This window comes from Anser anser, assembly GCF_964211835.1.
Source record: "Anser anser genome assembly, chromosome: 2".
Lineage (NCBI taxonomy): Eukaryota > Metazoa > Chordata > Aves > Anseriformes > Anatidae > Anser > Anser anser.
The window spans coordinates 134,119,062-134,141,490 of NC_139721.1; the positions used below are offsets into that span (position 1 = coordinate 134,119,062).

Sequence of the window (22,429 nt, forward strand, 5' to 3'; positions counted from 1 at the left end):
CAGTTCAGCAAGATCAGAATCAACCTGTTCCAAGGAACAACAGTAGCTGAAACATCTCCACCTTACCAATGGCTGCCTGACCAACAGCGATTCATCAGATGTCTGCAGTGGGTCTGATATTCACACAAAAGCTTGGCCCAGCAACACGCTAGTCCTCACCATACGTAAACATACAGCTGCAATCACCTATGTTACATATACTCTTCCTGCATCTGCGTATGACAAGACGACCGAAGTGACCCAGCAGAGGGCTAGCTACACACTGCTCAAGTTCACTGTCCCCTCTTATTCTTCTTGCGTACCACCTATCCACTCTGCATCCGAATCAAGCAGACTTCATGTACCAGTCACTGGCACCACAGTTAGGCTGGCTCACATAATGCTGCTCAAAGCACCAGTGACAAAAGATCTGAAAAAGAGCTGTAGCAAGGCTCTGGTAGTTCTGAGGAAACTGTTCCTCTCGCAACAATTCTTAAAGGCTTCCAATTTTCCAGACTGCATCAAATTGACACGGATGTATTTCTTTTCTATCCTTGGGAAAGAAAGTGAGGTCTCTGATGAAAAACTTCAATTCACTTTTCTCCTTGAAGACCTACATGCATATTTGTTGTGCAAATATGGCATAACATATTGGGAACAACAATAACAACCTGGGAAATTCAATGCACTTGCCCAAAATCTCAGAAACAGATTAACATTTTTTCCTGAAAAGAGGCAGTATATCAAGGGTACATGAGAAATATGGAAAATTTTGAGTTGGAATGATTAAAGTATTAGAAGTAGTAAGAAACAGAAAATGGGGTCTGGTACTGCAATTGCCACCACTGCCCAGCATATCTAACTTTCATATGTACCAGTGCCAGCTGCAGACCTTCAGAGTAAGCTTTGATGTGGTTCAGTCATGGACATTTCATTTGAGCATTTCACCATTCCCTTTTTTCGCTGCCTGTAAGCAAACTCTTTATAATTCAATCACTGTATAGAAGTATTCTGTGCATTATTCATGATTCTTGGAGAAAGCGAGTAGTTAGCTTCCACTGTTTTAGAAACAAAAACAGTAATGCGACATTAAGTTGACAATAATAGCGTTTTGAACAGTATCACTAACATATAAAGCCCACCAGCTTCACACAAACATTTTCACATATAGTAGACTGAGAAAGAGTACTTCAAATACTTTTAACATGAATTGAAATACATTGAAAATACTGTGCTACTTAATTTCAGAATTTTATCAATCTTCATTACTAAAAATTTAATTATTATTTCATATACATTGGTTATATGTGAAATTTAAGATATAAAAATGAAGGGAAAAGAATTTTTCCTAAAGCATCTCATTAAACAGTGAAACTAGTTTTGAATAAAAAATGAAGATAGTATTTTCATAATTAGAATGAGACAGATACTTAGGTAGAACAATGTATACAAGCCATTAATTGATTTTCAAAATAAAGAACTGGCCTTTAAAAAAAACAAAATCTTATGTGATTTCTATGGGAAGTAGGACCAATTGAAAAAAGAGAGAACGATAAGTACCAATTACTATAAACTTTATCCACATTTCCTTTCCCACAAGATGCAAAACACGTTGCTATGAACACCCAGCAACCAAACAGACCGGCACAGGCTGATGTGCCATCTTCTTTCAGAGCAGAATTGCGATGAAATGACAGTACACAGAACACAGGAATGCCTAACAAACAGTTTGTAATCACCTATGCTGACCACTCTACACACGTGCACACCCAGATATGCTTATCAACAGCCTACACAGAGATATGTGCTGCTACACACAGGGTGAAAATGAGGCCAGAATAGTTTTGACACAGCTTCGGAATGAATGGCTAACGCACACAAACTATTCAGATCAAGGCTTCAAGAAACTATGATTCGTATCAGGAAAAAACCCTCACAGTTAGGGCTTTTCTGACACACCACAGAAAGCCAGTTCACCCAATCCCCACTTTGTTTGCAATAAATGGGGGAATCCTATCTCTGAGCAGGGATGACGGGGTACAGTTTACCTTTATGGAGAACTGATATATGTTTTTTTCCCCTCTACACCCAAAGCACCAGTTCTAGGCTCCCCAGCATATGAAAGACAATGGACTTACTGGGTTAAGTACAGCAAAGGATGAATATGAAAATGATCAAAGGCAATGGAGCATCTGTCATACAAGGAAAGGCTGAGAGGGCTGGGACTGTTTGGTCTGGAGAAGAGAAGGCTCAGCAGGGAACTCCCTCTAATATCAGAAGCAGTTTTTGTTTGTGTTTTTTCACTTGCTTGGATTGGGGCTTTGTTTGTTTATTGGTTGGCATTTGGTGTTGTTTGTCTGTTTTGTTTTGTTTTAGGGTGAGGAAGGTCAAAAAGAACAGGCTGCCCAGAGAGGCTGCAGAGACCCCAGCCTTGGAGGGATTCAAAACCCAGCAAGCCCCCGCCTGGAGAAAGCTGCTCCAGCTGACCTTGCTTTGAGCAAGGGGACTGGGAACCAGCTTTAGAGGCCTCTGCCAATAGCAGCTATTCTGTGATTCTGCCTTGAATAAAAGTGAAAATGGTTCAGACGAGCCTTTCAGAGTTAAAGAAAATTAGTCCTACAGTTTACTTATTGTTCTTTAATGTGAAAAACTAAGATTACCACAGGAGTTTTAAAAGCCCGCAGGTTTTCTTATCTCTTTTTCACAGCTAGAGTTATTAAAAGAACTGTCAGTAGGTACCAGCAGACCACAGGCTGTTTTTATGTAAATTTAAACAACTTTACTATGACTGGTTGCAAAGTAACACTTTTTTTTCCCCATTTCATTTGCTTTTTATATTAAGATATTAAACCGCTGCTTTCCCACTTTTTACATACCAGTAACGGCACAATCTCTCCAAAATGCAGAAAAATGTCAATTATCACTGGATTGATTCACAACACACAACTGGACTACTAAAACTGGCACTATTGATTTTATCCATGTGAAACCTAAAATCTTAACAGATACAGCATTTCCTTTAAAGTAGACATTAAATACTTTTTTCTTCGAACGCTTAACATCCCTCCACGGACTCCTACGTTTAACAGTTGCAAATTACTTAGTCCTCATCAAGCCAGAAAAATCTAGAAGTTGCTCTCTTTTCCTGTCATTTAGTGTTAGATAGTCTTCAAAACTTAGGCAAACGGATTTATAAATAAGGTTATTCCTGATGCAATTTCTCATCCTGTCGCTGAACTCAGTTTGTTATTCTTTCTGAACATCTTCAAAACTTATCTATTCTTTTTCAGCATTACTTTTTTGGTCACATTGTGTATCATCCTCAAATACCTTCATCCTTCCTGCTCTGAGTCTCAGCATAGTCCAATAGTACTGCAAAAATACATCCCATTAGAAAGTCATGTCCAAAACCGTCTCTATACTGGAAACAAGAAGTCCACTGAAATTCTGACTTTGACTATCAAGTTCATAAAGACAGAGTTTAAACTTTCTTATTATTGTTATTTTAACTGCCTTTTACCAGGCATAAGCCACAAGCCAGCACTCCCACGTGGTTCTGCTGATCTGCATGCTCTGCACTAGATGGAAAAATGCAGACAGGAATCTTATCCATTCTCTTTTATGTTTTATTTGCCTTAACTGCTGAGCAGAGATGGGATATTAAACAAGCGGTCCATATCACAGGGTCCAAAGAGACTTCCATTTTGAGGCCTAGAAAGGCATAATATAGGTATACCTATGAAACAGAAGATTTAACTCCTCTCCTGTATTTCCCTAGGTAGCAACATCAGGACCAGGCATAATTTGTCTCTGAATTTTAGTAACAAGAACACTTTAGAAAGCTCTTCAGATTCATGAGATTTTTAAATCCAAGGATAAACCTTGGCTGCCTTTTACACTGAAGCGTGCACTTTTATTCATACAGTTTTTTCTAACCAAATTATAATTAAGCTTCTGCTATGCAATTTTGGTGCTGCTATTGCCAGCTTTTATAGCTGTATTAAATTGTTAGCAAACAACTAAAGGCTGCCAAAACAATTTAATCATACCTATTTCATTTTTAATAGTCTTTTGTAAGGAACAGCTCTGAAGTTATTGTTTAGATGTTATGGTCAGATAAATGGCAACAAATTTTATCAATTATGTTACAGCCATCGGGATTTTTGCAATTAATTTAGGAAATTCTATAAAATGAAGGCTGTTAGCTATCAGTCCACTGGTATCACTGAATTACATTTGTATTTACTACTCTCTATTCCAGCTAAAACTGAGCAATACTTCAAACTTTTAAGTACCAGTACTGCATTCCCCTTTGGCTATCACTACCATTTCGACTGCCTCTCAAAACTCTTAAAACCAGAAATGCCTCATCCAATGTGTTTTACCATATGTGGGATGCTGAAGGTTTCATGAAGTCCTGAAAGCGCTATCAGATGCTACAGGGTTTTTGTAAGACACACCCCACCATTAAAACCCAACTGTACATAATAGCTTTCAGGAAAAGTACAGGGCTAGTTGTCTCTGTTCACTTTTCACTACAAATCTTTAAATAACATAAACTATTTTGGTTTTAGATTTCAACCTAATGTTCCAGATTTCAAGGTTTTTGATTTCAAATGAAGAACTGAAATTCTCAGCCCAGAAATGACTGAAGATTATTTTGACTTCTTGTCACCTCCAGCATGTCTTCTTGACCATCCAATAAACGATGTGACAGCAAACATGTTCCAACATGTTCCAACTTCTTCTCTCTCAAGTGAATCTCTAAATTTGTTTCTAGTGCCCCCTAAAGGAAACATACAATGATACCAATAATTACCCAACACATTAAAACTGGATGGGAGAAGGATAAAAAGAAATGAAGTGCCAAGCTCTGTTTTAGGAGGATAAAATTGTACACAATGCTAGATATAAGCAAGGCTTTTCATCAGTTCTGAAACAGGAAATCAAAAGCTGCCAAAGGATGCATGAACCGCAGCTTCAGACAATTAATTTTTCCTGTCCAACCACACTTATGTGTATTACTTTAGATGTAGACAAGCTCTTGTATGATATCAATGTTTTCCCAATCCATACAAACGTAGCCTTTTCCAAGCGACAAATGCTGACCTTTCAGTGTGCTATGGTTGTTCATACTTTGCTCTCTTCTACAGCAATTTCTAATAATATAAATCAAAAATGACATACAGAAATAAGTGTACTGTGCTGTATAGCTGATGTGTAAGGTCTCTGTGATAGCTAATTAGAAAGAATGCTTTGCTGAATTATCATACTTCAAATGCAATTACTGCAGAGCAACAACATAAATTAACCTTACAGAACAAGGCGTTCAATACTGTTGCTGAAGATACATACATTTCCCTTCCCCCATAATCAGTAAAATTCAATATGAGAAACAATGAACATCTAGAATGGCTTTGTTTTTATCTTCAGAAGAGAATAGTGATTTCTGTAATAGAATTCAAATGCTTGGCCACCCTTCTTCTACTTTCCTGACCTAACTTTTGTTTTCTTTTAATGAGAAAAGGGAAAGTCAGCAAAACAAAATGTCACCATTAAATCATTTCACAGCATTTTGTGTCAGAAATGTAATGGAAAATGCGCACATCACAGGAAAGGTTACTGTTCTTCCAGAACATCTTTTCACTTGGTTCAAGGCACATCTCTCTATGTAACTGTGCAGGCACTACTGATGGTTGTTCTCCCTGGGCTTAATTTGGCAGTTGAAGGATTGTGGCATTTTCACAAAACCACTGTGCAGTGATTTTAGTGGTTATCTGGCTGAAAGTGATGCTATGATTTAGGATAATTACTCTATTTACGTGCAATGGTAAAAGTCAGTTACGACACCATACTCCAGTGTTAGCTTACACTTTACTGCTCCTTTCCTTAATATGGCATCACATCAGAACTCAGAGTCAGAAGGAGAGCAATTTATTGTTCGTGTTCCTCAACAGTAAACTACGTACGGGATAAAAAAGCATTGTTATACTTAGTTTAACTGACAATTCTGAGAAAAGAAGAAAATAAGTGTTCAGCCAGTTAATCAAAGAACAGAAAATTAATTTACGCTTGACCTTTACATTGTTACAACCAGCGATATGAAAAATAGAACATACCCATATTAGTCTCTGCTCAAAGCCTTTCGATATTCTTGAAGCAAACAAGCTTTTTTTTTTTCTTCCATATCCTTTCTACAGCCTTTCTTTTCAAAGCTACGTGAACTTACTAGGTGTTCCTCAACATGAAGCCAAAGAGAAGCTTGAAAATTTAGCTGCAACTGTATTCAAGTCAGAACGGCGAAATTCTTGAATTGTATTTTTCTCATCTTCATATGACAATATCCAAAGAACATTTGCTCAAATGACATGACTTCAAGGCAAAGAGCAAGTATAAAAAAAAAATCCATTCAAAGGTAAACATTTAGAAAAAAAATCTGAACAAGAAGAATGAGATTGTTATAAAGTAATGACATGCTACCTGAAACACTCAGTGATACTGAATTCCTGTTTTAGTATGGAATCTTGTCTGTGGCTTTTTGAATGGCCTGAAGCAATTCAGACATAAAAACATAATTTTTACTGATATGAGAATATAAAGGAAACACACGAAGTGATAAAAGTAATAGTAATGATCTCAGTCGCTCCAAAGAAGTTAGTTTTATTAATTGTAAGGCAAAATAAAATCTGAATCTAGCCTTGGATACAGTACAGGTGTTTTAAAAGAAAAATTAATCACAAAAGTCATGTAAAAGAAAAACAACAAAATGAATAATTACTTTAATCTAGATCAATCAATCTGTAACTTCAATGGCTACAAAAATATGGAACCAAAATAAGACCATCGACAGTAGACAAAATTAAAAATGGAACAGATACAAAAATTATGCTAAAATACAGGAACAATGCGGACACCTAGCACTCTGCTCCTTTCCACAAAAAGCAAAAGACATTCTATAAAAAGATTAATATACTTGTAATATTCTCAAGTTCGTCTTTAGCAGATTTTATATGCAAATTATTTCGGCTATCTTAAAGCTTTATTAAAAAAATTAATTTCTCCTGTAGCATATGCATATGCTACAGAACCCCATCTTTACCAAGTACATCATGATGCTAAAGCGGCATTGCAGGAGGAACTTCTTTGTTCTTTTTTATTGTCTATGTTTTTAAAATACATTCTCCAGTATGCAGCCCTGAAATATAATTCTGAGGCTACAGAATTATTATGCTAAAAAGAACAATAATGTTGCATATAAAAGTAGATTATTATCCACAGGTATCCACAGATTATCTCAGTTAATAACACCATACGGAAACTCTCAATTTAGTCCCAAATTAACAACTGCATGCATTTTTGCTCCATTGATTTATTAATGAAAATTTGCACTATATGATACTTTAATCATGTGAATAACAACTATGGCTGATGCTTAGAAAAGTGACTCAAAACCTTTAAGCTCCCTGTATCTTTAATGGCTTTTCGCATGTGAGCTTTTTCAGTAAAGCTTTTCACATGAGCTTTTTTCTCATTTTACATCACATTTTGAATACTGTAGATGGAGTTTTTGCACCAGTAGTTCAGGCCTCCTACTAACAAACGCCACACAGATTAATTAACTACAGATCAAAGAGCAGTAAAAGTAATGGACAGCAATAACAAAAGTGAGAAACAAAATAAGTGCATACCAGTAAGAATTATTATTTTGCATATTAGGATTTCTTACTCAAATAGTTCATAATTAACATTACAGTTCTGTGAATGGGTATGTAGAAAACTGACTCTCTAAATCCTCACTTCACACTAATTGTGACAAGACAAAACCAATGCTGCAGTGTTTAAATGGTTATTGTTTCCTGCCATTGTCTTCTACCACATTATTTTACTACCTGACCACAAATGTTTTCAAGCTATAAATTTCTTAAGTGTTTTAGTTTCATGGCTTCTGTAGCAATGGCTCAATTTAACACTGAAAAAAAAAAAACACGAATTGATAAAGAATTTGGTATTTGTTTTCTGAGCATCTTGTACTGTGATGTGCTCTGATTTGATAACCTTGCTGCACTCAAGTTACTGAAGAAGTTTGGACTGAATGATGGAACATCTGATACACTCAAATACCAGCTGAATTGGATGACTTGATAAAAGAAAAAAATCTTAAGAATACCCACAAAAATAAGAAGCAACTGACCCTATCAATATATAGTTAAATCTTTTGCAGCCATAATATATAACTGATAATACTAATAATTACTAATACTATCTAGTAACGAGATTGGGAAATCGTTTGCTAGGTCATCTGCCTTCCCTTTGTTATAGATGATGAAATTCCACGTTCTCTGCATCTTGTTTCATTGAAGTAATTTTAATCTTCTGATAAACCACCTCATTCAGGGACCTTCTTTTCTAAAGAAGGATCTTTGCTGTAAGCAATGAGTGAATCAGGAGAGCCTCAGTATTATATTTTTTATTTTTATAAATTCTTCTGAACTTCAGGAGTTTGAGAAGAAAAAAGGTATGGGAGGGGTGCACATATTCTCTAAGGCAACAAGAAGAATAATATATAAATCCTAAAATACCTAGCTGTTCTGGGAACAGACGACAACTACCAATATAGTGTAAAGCTCTAACGTACAAATATGTGATTGCAACATAGACTTGAGGAAGCAGCTGTAACTGAGAGAAGGAAAACTATTTATGAAAAGTCAGTGATCAAAAAAGGTAAAATATTGTTAGTAGAACAGAGACCATGCCTAACTTTTAGAGCACCATACTGCCTCAGGACATTTTTTTCTTTTAATTAAAGTGTTTGCCCTAGAACATTAGCTTACTGAAAAACAAAAACTGTACAAAAATCTGTGGTATTTCAGTTCGAATAAAGTCTTTTGTGAAAAAAATGCACATTTTTCATTATACGTTTTCTCTTGCTATCTAGCATAAAAAGAACCACCTTTTAGAATGACGTAAGTGACAGAAAAAATGATGCAACAGGTAACTTAAGCAATTAGAAAAGTTAATACGCAGAATGAATCCCTGAAAATTATATAGTGGAAATAAACTATAGTACTGAATATTGAACTTCCTTTCATTTAAGTGGTTCATTCCAGTAAAACAATGCACTTATAACCCTCCTTAAAACCTAAGACTGTTGAAAATCATGGCTGAATTAACTAGTATTTTCCTTCTAATTAATCTCTACATTAACAGCCTTAAACTATCGTAAATCATATGCTTTCAATTACTATGATAGATTGTTTATCTTGTTGCTGTGCAGTTAAAGTAATCAAGAATGTGCTTGTTCTGAAATAAACTTCAGCTCCTGCAGAGCTTCAGAGCTGGCAGCTAACAGCTAAGGAACAAAACCTGAACTCGACAGCTGATGTGCACCTCAACATGGAAAGGAGAGAAAAAAAGGTAAAGATGCACCCACGCAGGACAAATGCAATTAAGGAAATGTGGAGAGTAACAGTTTCAGAGTAAAAATGTTCTGAGGATTCAGATGAACCTTTCTAGAACATACTTCCTGTCAAATACAGAACTAAAGGAAATCACTTTGTGGAGCTACAGACTCATTTATTGTGTGACTTGGTGACTCTCTCGTATTTGACAAACCTCCTAGTCAATCTTACCAAAGAGATTTTTTTTTTCCTTCAGTAAACATGCCAATGCATATGTCTTCATCTGTATTCCTGCTACTCACCTTCCCCATTCCAACCTGCCTTGATAGGTCTGCATGTGCAGAACATCCTACCTAGTTACATTTCCCAAAATACTAAGTCTTGTAGTTTACATACTTTCACACTTACTTTTTTCCAAGCAAGCATATACATTAAGAACAAATACTATATCCATGCTTAACAGTTAGCCTGACAGTTTTACACTTCTTTGAATACAATAACCAGCATTTAAATCTGTTTTTTTAAAATCTATTCCATATTCCTTCAAACACAACCTTAGACTATATTACCTTCCCTGTAACACTATAGTTATAACTTTGCCTCAGTTCCTGCAAATCAAAGCAAATGATAAAATCTAACTACTGACAAAAAAAATCTAGACAGAAAATCTACTGACAGTAAAGTATAAGAAGTCAAAACCACAAAACCATAAAAACACATATTATACACTTGCTCTAAATTGTGGGATAAAGATATCTAACACTTTCTCAGATTATTTCTTTAAACTAGCCAATGCAACTTCATGATTTTACCTCATACATAAACTATATTCTAATTTTATTCTACTTTTCTCAAACCTAGTGTTTAGATATCAATTTTATCTAATGCACTATATTCCCAAACACAACCCAAAGCACATCTAAAGCCAACAACTGAAGCTACGGTATTTTTTTCTTAAATAGCAGCAGTTGAATGCTGCATTATTTTTTGAGAAGAGGTCACTTCTTTAGAAGTGAAGTCATTTAAAAGTCTTCCCTTGAAAGATTTAAAATTAGATTGTTTCGTGGACTCTTATATTCTATGTATTAAAGTAATTTTATATTCTATGTATTAAAATAAAATACACAATTCATCTTAATGTTGTTCTTTTACAGAAACAAAATGGACAGCAATACTATGCTAGATGCACTTTGTGCATACAGTGGTATAATTACTTTCTTACTCTGGAGAATGGTGAAAAATGGAAGGCAAGCATATTAAGCCATTTCAAACATACTTCACCTTAACCCTGTTTCTACTAAATATGGTTAAATTCTCAAGGGAACTCTTGGACAGTATGATAACATTTTAAAAATCTACATTACTGAGTTATTAACTTCATTAAAAACAACAACAACAAAAAAGAGATACTTAAGAATTAAACAACTCCTTTGCAAGATCTATCATTCTGTGACTATAACAAAGCATTCAGGAAATTGAGCAGTATACTGTTACAAGTAGTCTCTGATTCCTCAGTGCTTTAGTTTTAAGTGCCCGCTCTAACTTCTTTTACTGAATTCTTACCTCCTTGAAAAAGTGCCATGTCTCCATGCCTTGCATCAGATCTATCTATATCACATATAAAGTATTTTTAAACCGCTGTATTTTACTACTCTTCTTCTCAAAATTCAGTTAATTTGAGTAAAAGGTTATTCAAAATTCACACATCTCTAATCAATAACACTGGTTCTGTACTGTCACTTATTATGTTACAGATTAGACTTTCTCTTATTGGAGTGAATGTTTTTAAACAACTTTTCACTGTCCAGCTAACCTTGTAAATCTTGACTGTTCCACTGATCTTGTAAAAGGTAAAAATTGCACAAGTATCTTATTCAATAAAAATTACATATTTTTGTAAAATAAATTATATAATCAATATATTCTAAATTTTAAAAAAGTGTTACAGGAGCATTACAAAGCTCATCCACGTGCTTTGTGGACAAAGCCATAACATCCTTACTTTCAGGTATAGTGCATACTGCTGTACTGAAACCATCTATATATAAAAACTGACATCAGCAATTAAAGAACAGTCTTGGTATTTCTCTGAAATATATGGCAACTATTAACAGACATAGAAGTACTGACACGTTGACATGTATCAATACAGTTTTAAAAAGCTAATAAATATGGATAGTCTAACATTAATTACTTTTTTCCACACAAAATTATAACTTAGGCAAACTTCAGCCAATTAATGCACTATTATAGTTTATCAGAACGAAACTTGCCTTTTTAGGAGTAATTTTAAAGCACTTTGCAGGCAATTATTTAAAGATTTGCATCCATATGAACAACAGGTTAAATAAAGACATAGATAAAGAATCACTCACTGCTGCAAATAAATGTGAAATTGAGATCAAAAAAATTGAATTTCCTTTAGTCAAACAGTAATAACTGGTCGAACAATTTAATATTTTGTATTCCAGATTACTAAATACTCATCTTCGTTCAAGAAATTTGTTCAGTAATTTACCAAAAAACCTCACTGAACTGTAGCTGATGAAAGACTGTTCTGTCAAATTAGTAGCCAGTGTCTTATTGTTCAGACACCACTTAATTTTAAACAGGTTCCTGTTTTATAAAGTCTTGGACACAAAGTGCAAAAGGCTTAATAGTAAGAGGCTGCATGTTTGAATTACCTCAACAAACCTCCACGTGTGACAAACAAAGCAATTTGTGTTTTGACAGTGGGGAGATGGGGAGTATGCAGCACTGCAATCTTTGAAATAAGAGAGGTAATTGCTTATTTTCCTCTAGTACTTGCTCAGTTAGCAACCCAAGTGAGACATGTATGTAAATTTTAGAAAACCACATTTCTGAAAAACAGACTTTTCAAGAGTCATGTACCCAGCCCCGTCTCAGGTAACACACTGCAAGAAAAGCTAGAAGGGCCCACCATCAAGATTATTCCTCAAATCTGCAGTTTCAGCAGTGGTACATTTTCATTTAACTTAGTGAACAACTTTCACATTCAAAAAAAGTATCTTCTATAACATCCCCCCAAACCTCCCTTGGTGGCAGATAGGTAGGAACATGTGAAAATAAAAAATAAAATCCAGGAACTGCAAAATATATGTTGAATGAAGGATAAAGATGATGAAAAATTACTGTTAATTAATTGTTTTCTGAGAAACATTTGGCTTTAATAACAAACGGATCAGTGCCAAACAAAACTGATCTGGGAAAAAAAAGGAAAAAAAAGTTTATTTCCCCTCCTAAATATCTCTTTCCTTTAAACTTCCATTTAAAATAACACTCTGTTTGTACTACTACTGAGGAGTTCTGTATGATGGTACAGATGTGAGAAAGGTGGTTTCTCTTCCTTTGTGACTGTGTAAGAGAAAAATGGATTCTGTAAACTTTCCCTGACATACTAACAACATGGATCACACTCCTCCACAATTTTGGCTACATAGCAGAAAGCCTACATAGCTAGCAAATTATGACAGTCAGCAAATTTACTCTCAACAAAAGAAACACAGTTAGGTACAGCCCCCATACCTCCCCCCGCCCCCCCCCCCCCAAAAAGAAATCCTAAATAGTTTATAATCATAAATGTACACATAAAATATGCCTCCATAAGACTTTAAACGCAGTGGTCACCTAGCTTGAATAAAACTACTGCTTTTTATACGAATTACCTGAAGAAAAGAAAATTTTTAATTGATAATCTCATTTTACAACTAAGACAGAAAATAAGAAAGAAGATCTAAGAAAATATTTTTCACAGAATCTTAAACAACGGGTTAGAACATATGAATCCTTTTTTCTCCTCCTGTGCAGGACTACTAATCTGCTTCAAAGCCTAATTATGAGGATGGTTTAAGATAGAGTTTGTTTTTAGAGTTTATTACTAAAATCTCTTCATGCAGTAAACAAGATGTACCACCACTTATTTTCTGTTATGCTTTTAATTTTCAGCCTAAATATGCAGTTGTGGAAAGCATTTCCCCACCTTCTTTATATCCTTAAATCTGGTATTCAACACTTACAGAAAAAGCCTGAAGAAGAAAACTAATTCACAGCCCTTTTTACATTAAGGCACAGTATGTGTTCACAGGATTCCTTCCCACAACAAAATAGCCTTCTTTCACCTTTTATTTCTTGCCAACTGTTCTCAGAGTAAGGCTGAAGAAAGCCCTTTTTCTTGTTATGGGCAGTTAAAAACAGTTGTCATCAACTGCCATCAGGGTTACTGTGTTAACAATCACTTAATATTCGGCGCCTATATTTCAGTCTGGTCCTGGCCAGGAACTGGGAGTCCTACTGAGCAGTAGTAGCTTGTCCATGTATGAGTTACTGATGAGGTCCTAGCAGTACTTTGCCTCCAATTGGGGAATAAAAAAAAAAAAACCAATCTGGCACACAACCTGTGAAATTGTATCAACTTCTATGGTACATGATACACTGTAATTGATATATAAAATAAGCTGCTCTGAGCACAAGATACCTGTATCTGGGGTACATGCTAATTTTAAAGCTACATTTAGCCTGCATATATCATTGATTCTGACTTTTGCCATAACTGATTCCCTGAAAGAAATGGAAACATGCATTTTGGAATAACCTTTCCAGTTAAAACAACAATTATATCTGCACTAAAGAGATCTTTTCCATAAAAATCTAACTGAAGCATACAGGGCCTAAATACAAATTCTATTTTAAATCTAAATTTATTATGAGATCATTTTAATGGAAGTTCAGTAGATTCAATTAGAATCAGCTTTCTGGTTGCTAAGCTCCATTATTCTTCTTTCTAGAACTCTGAGCAGTTTCTACAGCTTCACAAAGAGACCAGAATGCCAGATATAAAATAAAAATCAGCAAAAGTTTTGGTCAACGGTAGCTATTCAATAGCAGCTATTCTATGCTTTAATTAGATTTCTACACCTACTAAAACACCATTCAACGTTTTTTTTTCCACCTCTGTTTCAGATAAGAAATATGATTATCAAACCCTTTTATGATCTGCATTAATAGATGTAGCATTAGCACATTTTTAAAGCATAAATTCCTCATAATCCACACTTCGGCTCATAAAATTGTTGATGATACTAATTTAATTACTTTTAGGATGGTCTTGTAGCTTTAATACCATTAAATTGCTGGTTTATCTTTCTGACCTGCAATAGAACATTGACAATTCACCCTGACAAGAGAAAATTAATTCTTTTGTGTTAGAAAAACAGATTACCTTGGTTATTTACATCTTAATCCACAGTGTAAATGTGTTTGGCAGGTCAATAAGTGAATGGAGTTAATGTTTCTGAACTAATGTTTCCCTAAATATTTTTTTTATAAACATATTTTCTTCCTTATAAATATGATGACAAACTGATGAAGATGGAACTTTAATCCCTCATAGGGTCAGATCATCGAACCTACCTGACTAGATTTTCATTGTCTCCAGTCCCTTTGCATGTAGCACATTCAGTCCTTAAATCCTCTGACTTGGGCTTCTTTTGCAGAACAGACTGCCGTTGTCTTCTTTCTCTGGGAATCCGTTCCTGCCACAGCAGAAGGCAAAAGAAAGGAATGGGGGGAAAGGAGGGAAGGAAAGCAAATATTTTCAATTATAGTACTGAAAGTAACACTTCTACCCAAAGTTTAATTATTATTTTTTTTGTGAAAGTGTTTATAAACAAAAACAACAAAACAAACCAAAAAAACAACACTATATTCCAACCTCAGGTTTTTCTTCCTCGGGCACAAAGCTTCGTTTTCGTCCTCTAGTTCTCTGGAAGAAAATACATTTAGAATTCAATACAAAGTAACATGGAATGCTTTTGCTATTTATTAATTACTCAAAACTACAACAAAAATAGGATATCATTTAAAGCATTAACTACAGAACCATTGTGAAACAACTACAATAACAGATGTTAGAGAAACACCTTTAGATTCTGGATATAAATACAAAGAACTAGCCAAAAGGTAAATATAAATACTTTTGGTATTATTTAAAATCCACAACACTGCCTAGCTTATGATTTCTTAATCTTTTTTTTTTTTTCTTTTTTTAATACATCTCAAAATGTGAAAAAACTAGTGGACAAAAAAATCTTAAAACAGCTGTAATTAGTTGGACTATAAATCAAATTCTGAAGAAAGTAATGGTATCATGATTCTCCCAGGGTCTTCTTTGAAGGGGATTTCATAGTTTCACAGTAAGACTGTTTGGTATTTTTATGTACAATTACAAGTAGTTATACTGAAAACAGAGCTGCCACTTCAACAGATATGTACCTCTTTACATACGATTTTGATCTGCTCAAGTTAAAAAAAAAAATACTGTTTCCAAAAAAAAAATTCTGCTTTAAAGCAAGAGTCAATTCTGTACTAGAATGGAACTTCAAGGCTCAATAAATGGAAAACACTCATCTATTTTGTGCCTTCTTAGAGCAACACTTCAATTATCATTGAGATTCTCTTTCACATTTCCTTAGGACAATGCCTGAAAAATTGTAACACAGTAGAAGCCTTAAATACCTGCAAAAATTACTTCCCCCCCCCCCCCCCCCCCCCATGGACAAATGAAGATCCTACAATCTGGAATATTCTCATATTCCAAGTCCAAGCTTGCAGCTGTGTGTAGTGTGTTTAAGACAAATTCCATAACAAAATCATGAGAACACTACAACATGAAACCATATTCCAAATCATTCTCCAGATATTTCATAGTAATACTTTGCCCATTTAATACATAAACATATATTTAATACATTTTTAGTAATACAGTCATAATTGAGGTGTACTACCTTCCACAACTCGATTTCATGACACATTTTTCCTTTCCCTTCTAATATGTGTTAAAATTAGACGTTGAGATTAAAGATGAAATCTAAGTGTAAGAAGACAGAAGAGTTCAAAATCTACTATTAAGTATAAATTGTTTTTCTAGATCACTATTACTGGATTATGCACATCTACACCATCTTTTCCAAGCACACTGACATATATTGTCCCTATACAAAGGAGCACAAACAATGCAAATCTCCTTAACTCCCCAAACAACATCTTTTTCACTAGATTACACACACTTCTGGGTTCAGTCAAGGGGAGAGGAAAACAATGAGAACTTATGGAGAAAAGTATCAGCGAACACTCCTTGCAGTCATTTTAACAAGGCACTCAACAGATACCCAAGAGTTCAAATCTGGAAGAACCAATTAGAAGTACCTGAACTTATTAATGTAATATGAGAGGTGTTAACTAATATCACATATAAGATCAATTCTTGCAAGAAAAATATTTTCCATCTTGAGTGTTTATTAATGGCCTACACATCATCCACATGCTATAAATATCTCAGAGTCACTGTAAATTAAAACTAGTTTTAAAAAAGTTTGATCAGACATCCGTACGCTGTCAGCTTTACTACTTCCAACCTCTGGCATTGGCTTACAATGCCATAACACTTACAAACGCCGGTAATTTTAAGCCATGTAGACACTACTGAACGCAAGATTTCATCACGAAAGGTTAAAAATAAGTAGGTGTAGAAGTACATGCCAGTACATGCATTGTCATAATCCCATGTTTAGGCAGGACAATAATGCATAATATATAAAAAATATGAAATTATATGCATAATATATAAAAAATAATGAAATTATTTTTTACACTAAGTGGAAAAGATTGTAAGTTAATAACTGTGTTTTAAAAAATGACGAATCATATTTAAACTTCATCAAAATGGAGAGATAAGATTAATAAATAATTTAGTCGCCTTTGTCAAAAAAATGGTTTTTCATCTGTCTGCTATATAATGTCTTATATAACGTGCTATATAATGACAAGGTATGTCACATTAAATTATACTTGCATTATGCTTCCATTAGGTTTCTAAAGCTTCATACATACATTGTTTGACAATCACTAGAAAACAAACGTTAAAATCAACATTTTTGATGTACACATATTTTAAGGTATTCTGTGTGTTTTTAAAGGAACAAATTTTTACATTTATGTTTTTCCAAAATAATTTCCACGCTTAAACGCATTTGCAATGCTGAGTTCTGCTGAGAATCATTATACGATTGCCAGCACTCACAATGAAAAATAACATCAAATTCACAACTGAGAGTGAAATCTTCTGTGATTTCCAATAGTAGCCTTCGAGTAATTAGGCATTTGTAATTTTACATTTATTTTCACTAAAGTTACCTTATAGGTTCACAGAAAAGAATTAGAAAAACCTGGATTACTTTGCCTAGTATTTTTCATTATTCTTTTTGCCATGAAATTTCTGTATTTGCCTTTTGAAATACTTTGAATAATTTCTGTTACTAATGGGCAGAATCAGATATTATACACATCTGCATATACTTGCCACAGACAACTTAAAATTTAACATGTCTTATAAAATAAAAGCTTAAAGCGTTATAGATGTCCAATGCTAAATATTACATTTATGATAAACTTGCTCATATTCAGAACTTATTTGGAGACAGAAATGTTAATCCACTATAAGATGCCTACAAATGCAGTGATTTTTTTTTTTAATCGAAACACCAGTTAACTTAATACTCTATAGATTCCTTCAGTTTAGGACTTCTCTATATCAAAAAATTCTGGTTCAAAATATACAATAAAAATAACGTAATATTTTAAACAATGTAACAATTTAAATTTCTATACATAGACTTATATGGTTTCTTTAAAAAATTATTTCAAATGTTGACGTTTCATGCCAGCTGATTAGCTGTCATTAGTTGTCAATCTCAACCCAGTTTCTGTTCTTGCACAGTTCTGGAATTCACTAAAAATGGACTCGAACAGGAGAGATGCTTGCACGCTTGACACTTCCCTGCTATTTACAGGAAGAGTGCAGCCACTGAGCTCTAGATCCCACTGCATCAACGAAATCACCATGCAGGCACTTCCATTCTCACACTACACAAGCAGTTTAAGATTTCTGTTGACCCCCAAGCTAAATGCCTGCAACTAAAGCACTAACTAGGCACTGATCCTATGTGACTTTAACCTCCTCAGAAAATCAGATAACCTTATTCCGAAGACTTAATCACAACACAGGAGGAAGACATTTTTCACTTCATATCCTTTCACAGTTAGCACTCCTAAATAAATATATTAGTAAATAAATAATATAAAAATAATATTAATAATAAAAATAGAGCTGTCAAACTAGTCAAATCTGACTTCTAACGCTATGACGTGTTGTTCCTCTACCTCCCCTTCCCTAGGGATTCCTTAACTTCTCCTTCCTTACCACATCCACTCCACGTCTCCCACAACAGCCCCAACTTCCCCCTACATCCCCCAGTGAAGGTAAGGACGCGCTATAAGTCCTACCCCACACACATTCTGACTGGACAGCAAGAGACCAAATGCAAAGGATAACCGAGCTCTTAACTAAAACCTCTTCTTTACTGTGGGATAGTACTGATCTATCCCATCCAGCTCCTCTGAGAAACATCCAAGAACTTCACTACCTTCAGCACATACACCTCTCTTATCAAATCTTGCCTTAACTGGTCAAGGTGTTCCTAGAGGCAAAATTATTACAAAGGCAGGTAACTGCTTAACTTAATTTCCTTAGAAAACCAAATGGAAAGCTATTCACTTTTAAAATTTAGGAACAGTCAAAACATCTAGCTGCTGTGTCACAAAGAACATACATTGAACAAAAATGAAAGAGAAATAAAATGTCTTATTTCATTAGCAATACACCCCAGAACAATCTGAGCAAGGATCAAGGAAGTAAGATGCAAGCATAAAATCAAAGTTTTTTTTGTTTGTTTTTTTTTGTTTTTTTTTTTTTTAAAGTAGGAAAAAAAGTCAGATGAAAAATTTTAAAATAAGTTAAATATAGATGAAATTCTTCCTGTTAGTCATTTTTAGTGTAAGATTTTGGGAACGCAAAAAACAAATGAAACAAACATAACTGTACCTCAGCAAAGCAACTTCTAATTAAAGCTCTTAAATTCCAATCAGATGATGTTCCTCAGGTAAAGAGGCTGAGCTATTTGGTTCAATGAAATCATCTACTGGAAAGCAAGCTATCCTTCTTTTATCCTTCTTTACCAGTGTTTAGCCTTCACAGCAATCTTAATGCTCTCTCTCAGAAACAGCAACGGTCTGGAGAGATGAAACCCAAACATCAAAAACATCACTTTTGTTTTTTTACTTCAAAGCCTGTCATATACAGAAGTCCAAGAAACATCTCACAGCAAGGCATAGACAGACCACTCTTCTGAGTTATTTAATTAATTTCTGACTTTGCATTCTAAATGCAGGGGAGACAAAACAACTGTCTCTTGTCTCTCCAATTTCTTAAAAATTCACACAAAACATTACAAGACTACCTACAAGGAAAAAGGGGGTGATGCCATGTGCAAATAGCTATCACGCTAGAAAAGAAAGAAAAGTAGAACAAACAGCATTTATTTGCCCCTCTCTAATCTAATTTGTAATGATCTAGGCTGACAGTTACTAAAATATGCAGTAAAATATACAGGATTTTAATAATATAATAAAACACAGGTGTAGAATGTTAGGAATTGCCTCTAAAAAGAGGATTAGGAAATTAGGAGAACTAGAGCATATACTACCATAGGCAAAGGAAAAATGGGTTTCGTTCAGCCTTCATGTTTTGTGTCACAAACACATCCATCTGTTGTATGCAGCAGCCTACTGTTGTGGTTTGGAACTCACACATCAGCTTAGGAAATTTAAAAAAGGACATAAATGGCTATATATATAAAAACAGAATACTGCCATACTAAATGAATAATGAATGATAGAGGACAAATGATCCAACATGCTGTGGATCAGATGTGTGAGTGATTTAGAATTGGGGGACATGTTTAGAATGTATTAAATGGGACAAGAAATCAGTAGAGGACCAGGAGTAATGTGGTTTCAATCCATGGAAGGAAGTCTTGTACTGAAAACACAAAATCAGACAGTTAAAAGAAATGTCCATAATGGAATGACAAATATTAAGGGAAAATGTGATCAACAACAGGATCAAATTTTCACGCCAAAAGAACACAAAGTTTCAGGGAAGACTTAACTGGGCATCTCCATTCTGGACTTAAAAAAGCTAGAAATGAATGGCTAAATTTCACATTCAAATAAGGCCCTTAGTGTATAAGCAACTCAGTAGCAACATGACAATGATACAAAACATACAAAACAAGAAGATTAAGTAATGCATTGACTGCACAATTTTGAATATTCTCAGAAAAATAAATTCAATACATGAAACAAATGAAAGACATTCATAAGGCTCAAGGATGCAGGTTTCTGTTCTGGATTCAGGATTCTAGGGTTCTGTTCTGTGGTGCACACATGACCCAAAACCACCACGGCTGTCAGCAAACTGCATCATTATCCCTCACTCGTTTGTATGTAAGACAAATGCTTTAAGCCAGCTCATCCAAGACCAGCAGCAGAAGGGAAAATGTTCTCCCGGAGCAGTTCTGCTTTATCAGCTCTCCGTCGAAGACAAGGAAAACAACAGGATTCAGAACTGTCCAAAAGGAGGAAGGCAATTCCCAACAATCACAAATAAGTGCTCTTGTTAAATATTGAAATTCACTGAAATGCACATGAAGGATAAAAATTTATACTGCCACTTCTTCCTCTGCAGAAGGATATAAATATTAGAATGCCATGGAATCATTCCAAATAAGAAGTCCATGGCAAGGAGTCACTTCATTACTATAAAAAAGAAGATGACTGGTATGAGACATAAGCTGAGTAGAACACTAAAACAAAACATTTTAAACTCTCTATTGACTAGTAAGCTAATAACAAAGCATGATAATACTGGGTCTCTTTATCTTTGAGGTTTTGATTTGGAAATCATATATACAAGCCTCCAAAGATTACGTAAAACAAACTTATTGAAATATGCGTACAGGGCTGTTAATAAGCATAGTATATTTGGATGTATCACTGATCATTGATGATGCTTCAGTGAGTAGTAGCACTTCATCAAATGCACTGCACTAAAATGATTAGCAAACAGTGCTGAGTTTTATGAACTCTGTGACTACATTTTCAGAACTAAGAACTGGGAAAACTTCCAATACTTCCCAGAAGAAGTAACTTGATGAAATGACTATTAACTATCAAGAACGTGAATAAAGCAAACTAGAGGTTTTCAAAAGCTTGAGGAAAAAACAGGTTGGAACTGCACAGCTTATGTCATCTCTCTCCTGCTAAACACAAATCATGATCATGTTTGCCAAGATAACTATTTTTAATCCATAAAGTCACCCAATCTTCTTTAAGAGTTCAATGTTAAAAATATCCTTTGCCAATGGAAAAGTTACAATCAAGACAGTTGCAGAAAAATCCATTTCTTTGTTTTGTTTAAAGGAAAAAAAAAATCTATTGATGGCATTACACAGGTATAAAATTATTTTAAATAAAGGTACAGACAGATGATGTAGACACCAGATGGCACACTCGCTCAACACAGATCAAAGTGAATACCTTAAATGGTACATTTCAGTACTCATCAAAATGTACCTCTGGAATAATTATTTAATTTTCCAGAAAGCTGGCAGTAGCAAAAAGGGAGCTGCCAGACAAAAAGAAACGGCAGTAAATCAAAATATGATTAAAAAGAGAAACAAGTCGACCATGAAGCTTAATTACAGAGACTTATACCCTCCACTTTTTTTTTTTTTTTTTCCAGTTTTCATTCTTGTGGGAAAGCAAAAATTTTGCAACATTCCTGACTCTATGCTGTCAAGCTACACTATCAGTGTGAAACTGGTAATTAACTTCAAACTATGGTTTCTAAGAATTAAATATAAACACAGAATTTGAGATTGACTTATATACCTTTTTATTTGGAGAACTGAACCAGTAGGGCGAGGGCAAAAAAGCCTGAAAAAAAGATGCAAGTTTGCAGATGTTGCTAAAATAAGTTATGCTCTTCTAGAAAAATGAACTTAAATGCACTTACTTGCTGAATTGATAGATATGCTACTTATCTGTACTTACAGAGATTATTAATGTTTATATCA

The 22,429-nt window shown here is 34.5% G+C and overlaps 1 protein-coding gene across 2 annotated transcripts in view; it reads right to left on the reverse strand.

Annotated features, from left to right (window-relative positions):
* Window positions 1-22,429, reverse strand: part of PHF14 (PHD finger protein 14) — a 163,184-nt gene that overhangs the window by 81,894 nt on the left and 58,861 nt on the right. For both annotated transcript variants that reach the window (XM_083824579.1, XM_083824578.1), the window contains exons 15-16: window positions 15,109-15,159; window positions 14,808-14,929 (exon numbers count right to left, since the gene is read on the reverse strand). In XM_083824579.1, coding sequence (XP_083680705.1) covers window positions 14,808-14,929; window positions 15,109-15,159 — 173 coding nt within the window. The remainder of the gene's footprint in view (window positions 1-14,807; window positions 14,930-15,108; window positions 15,160-22,429) is intronic.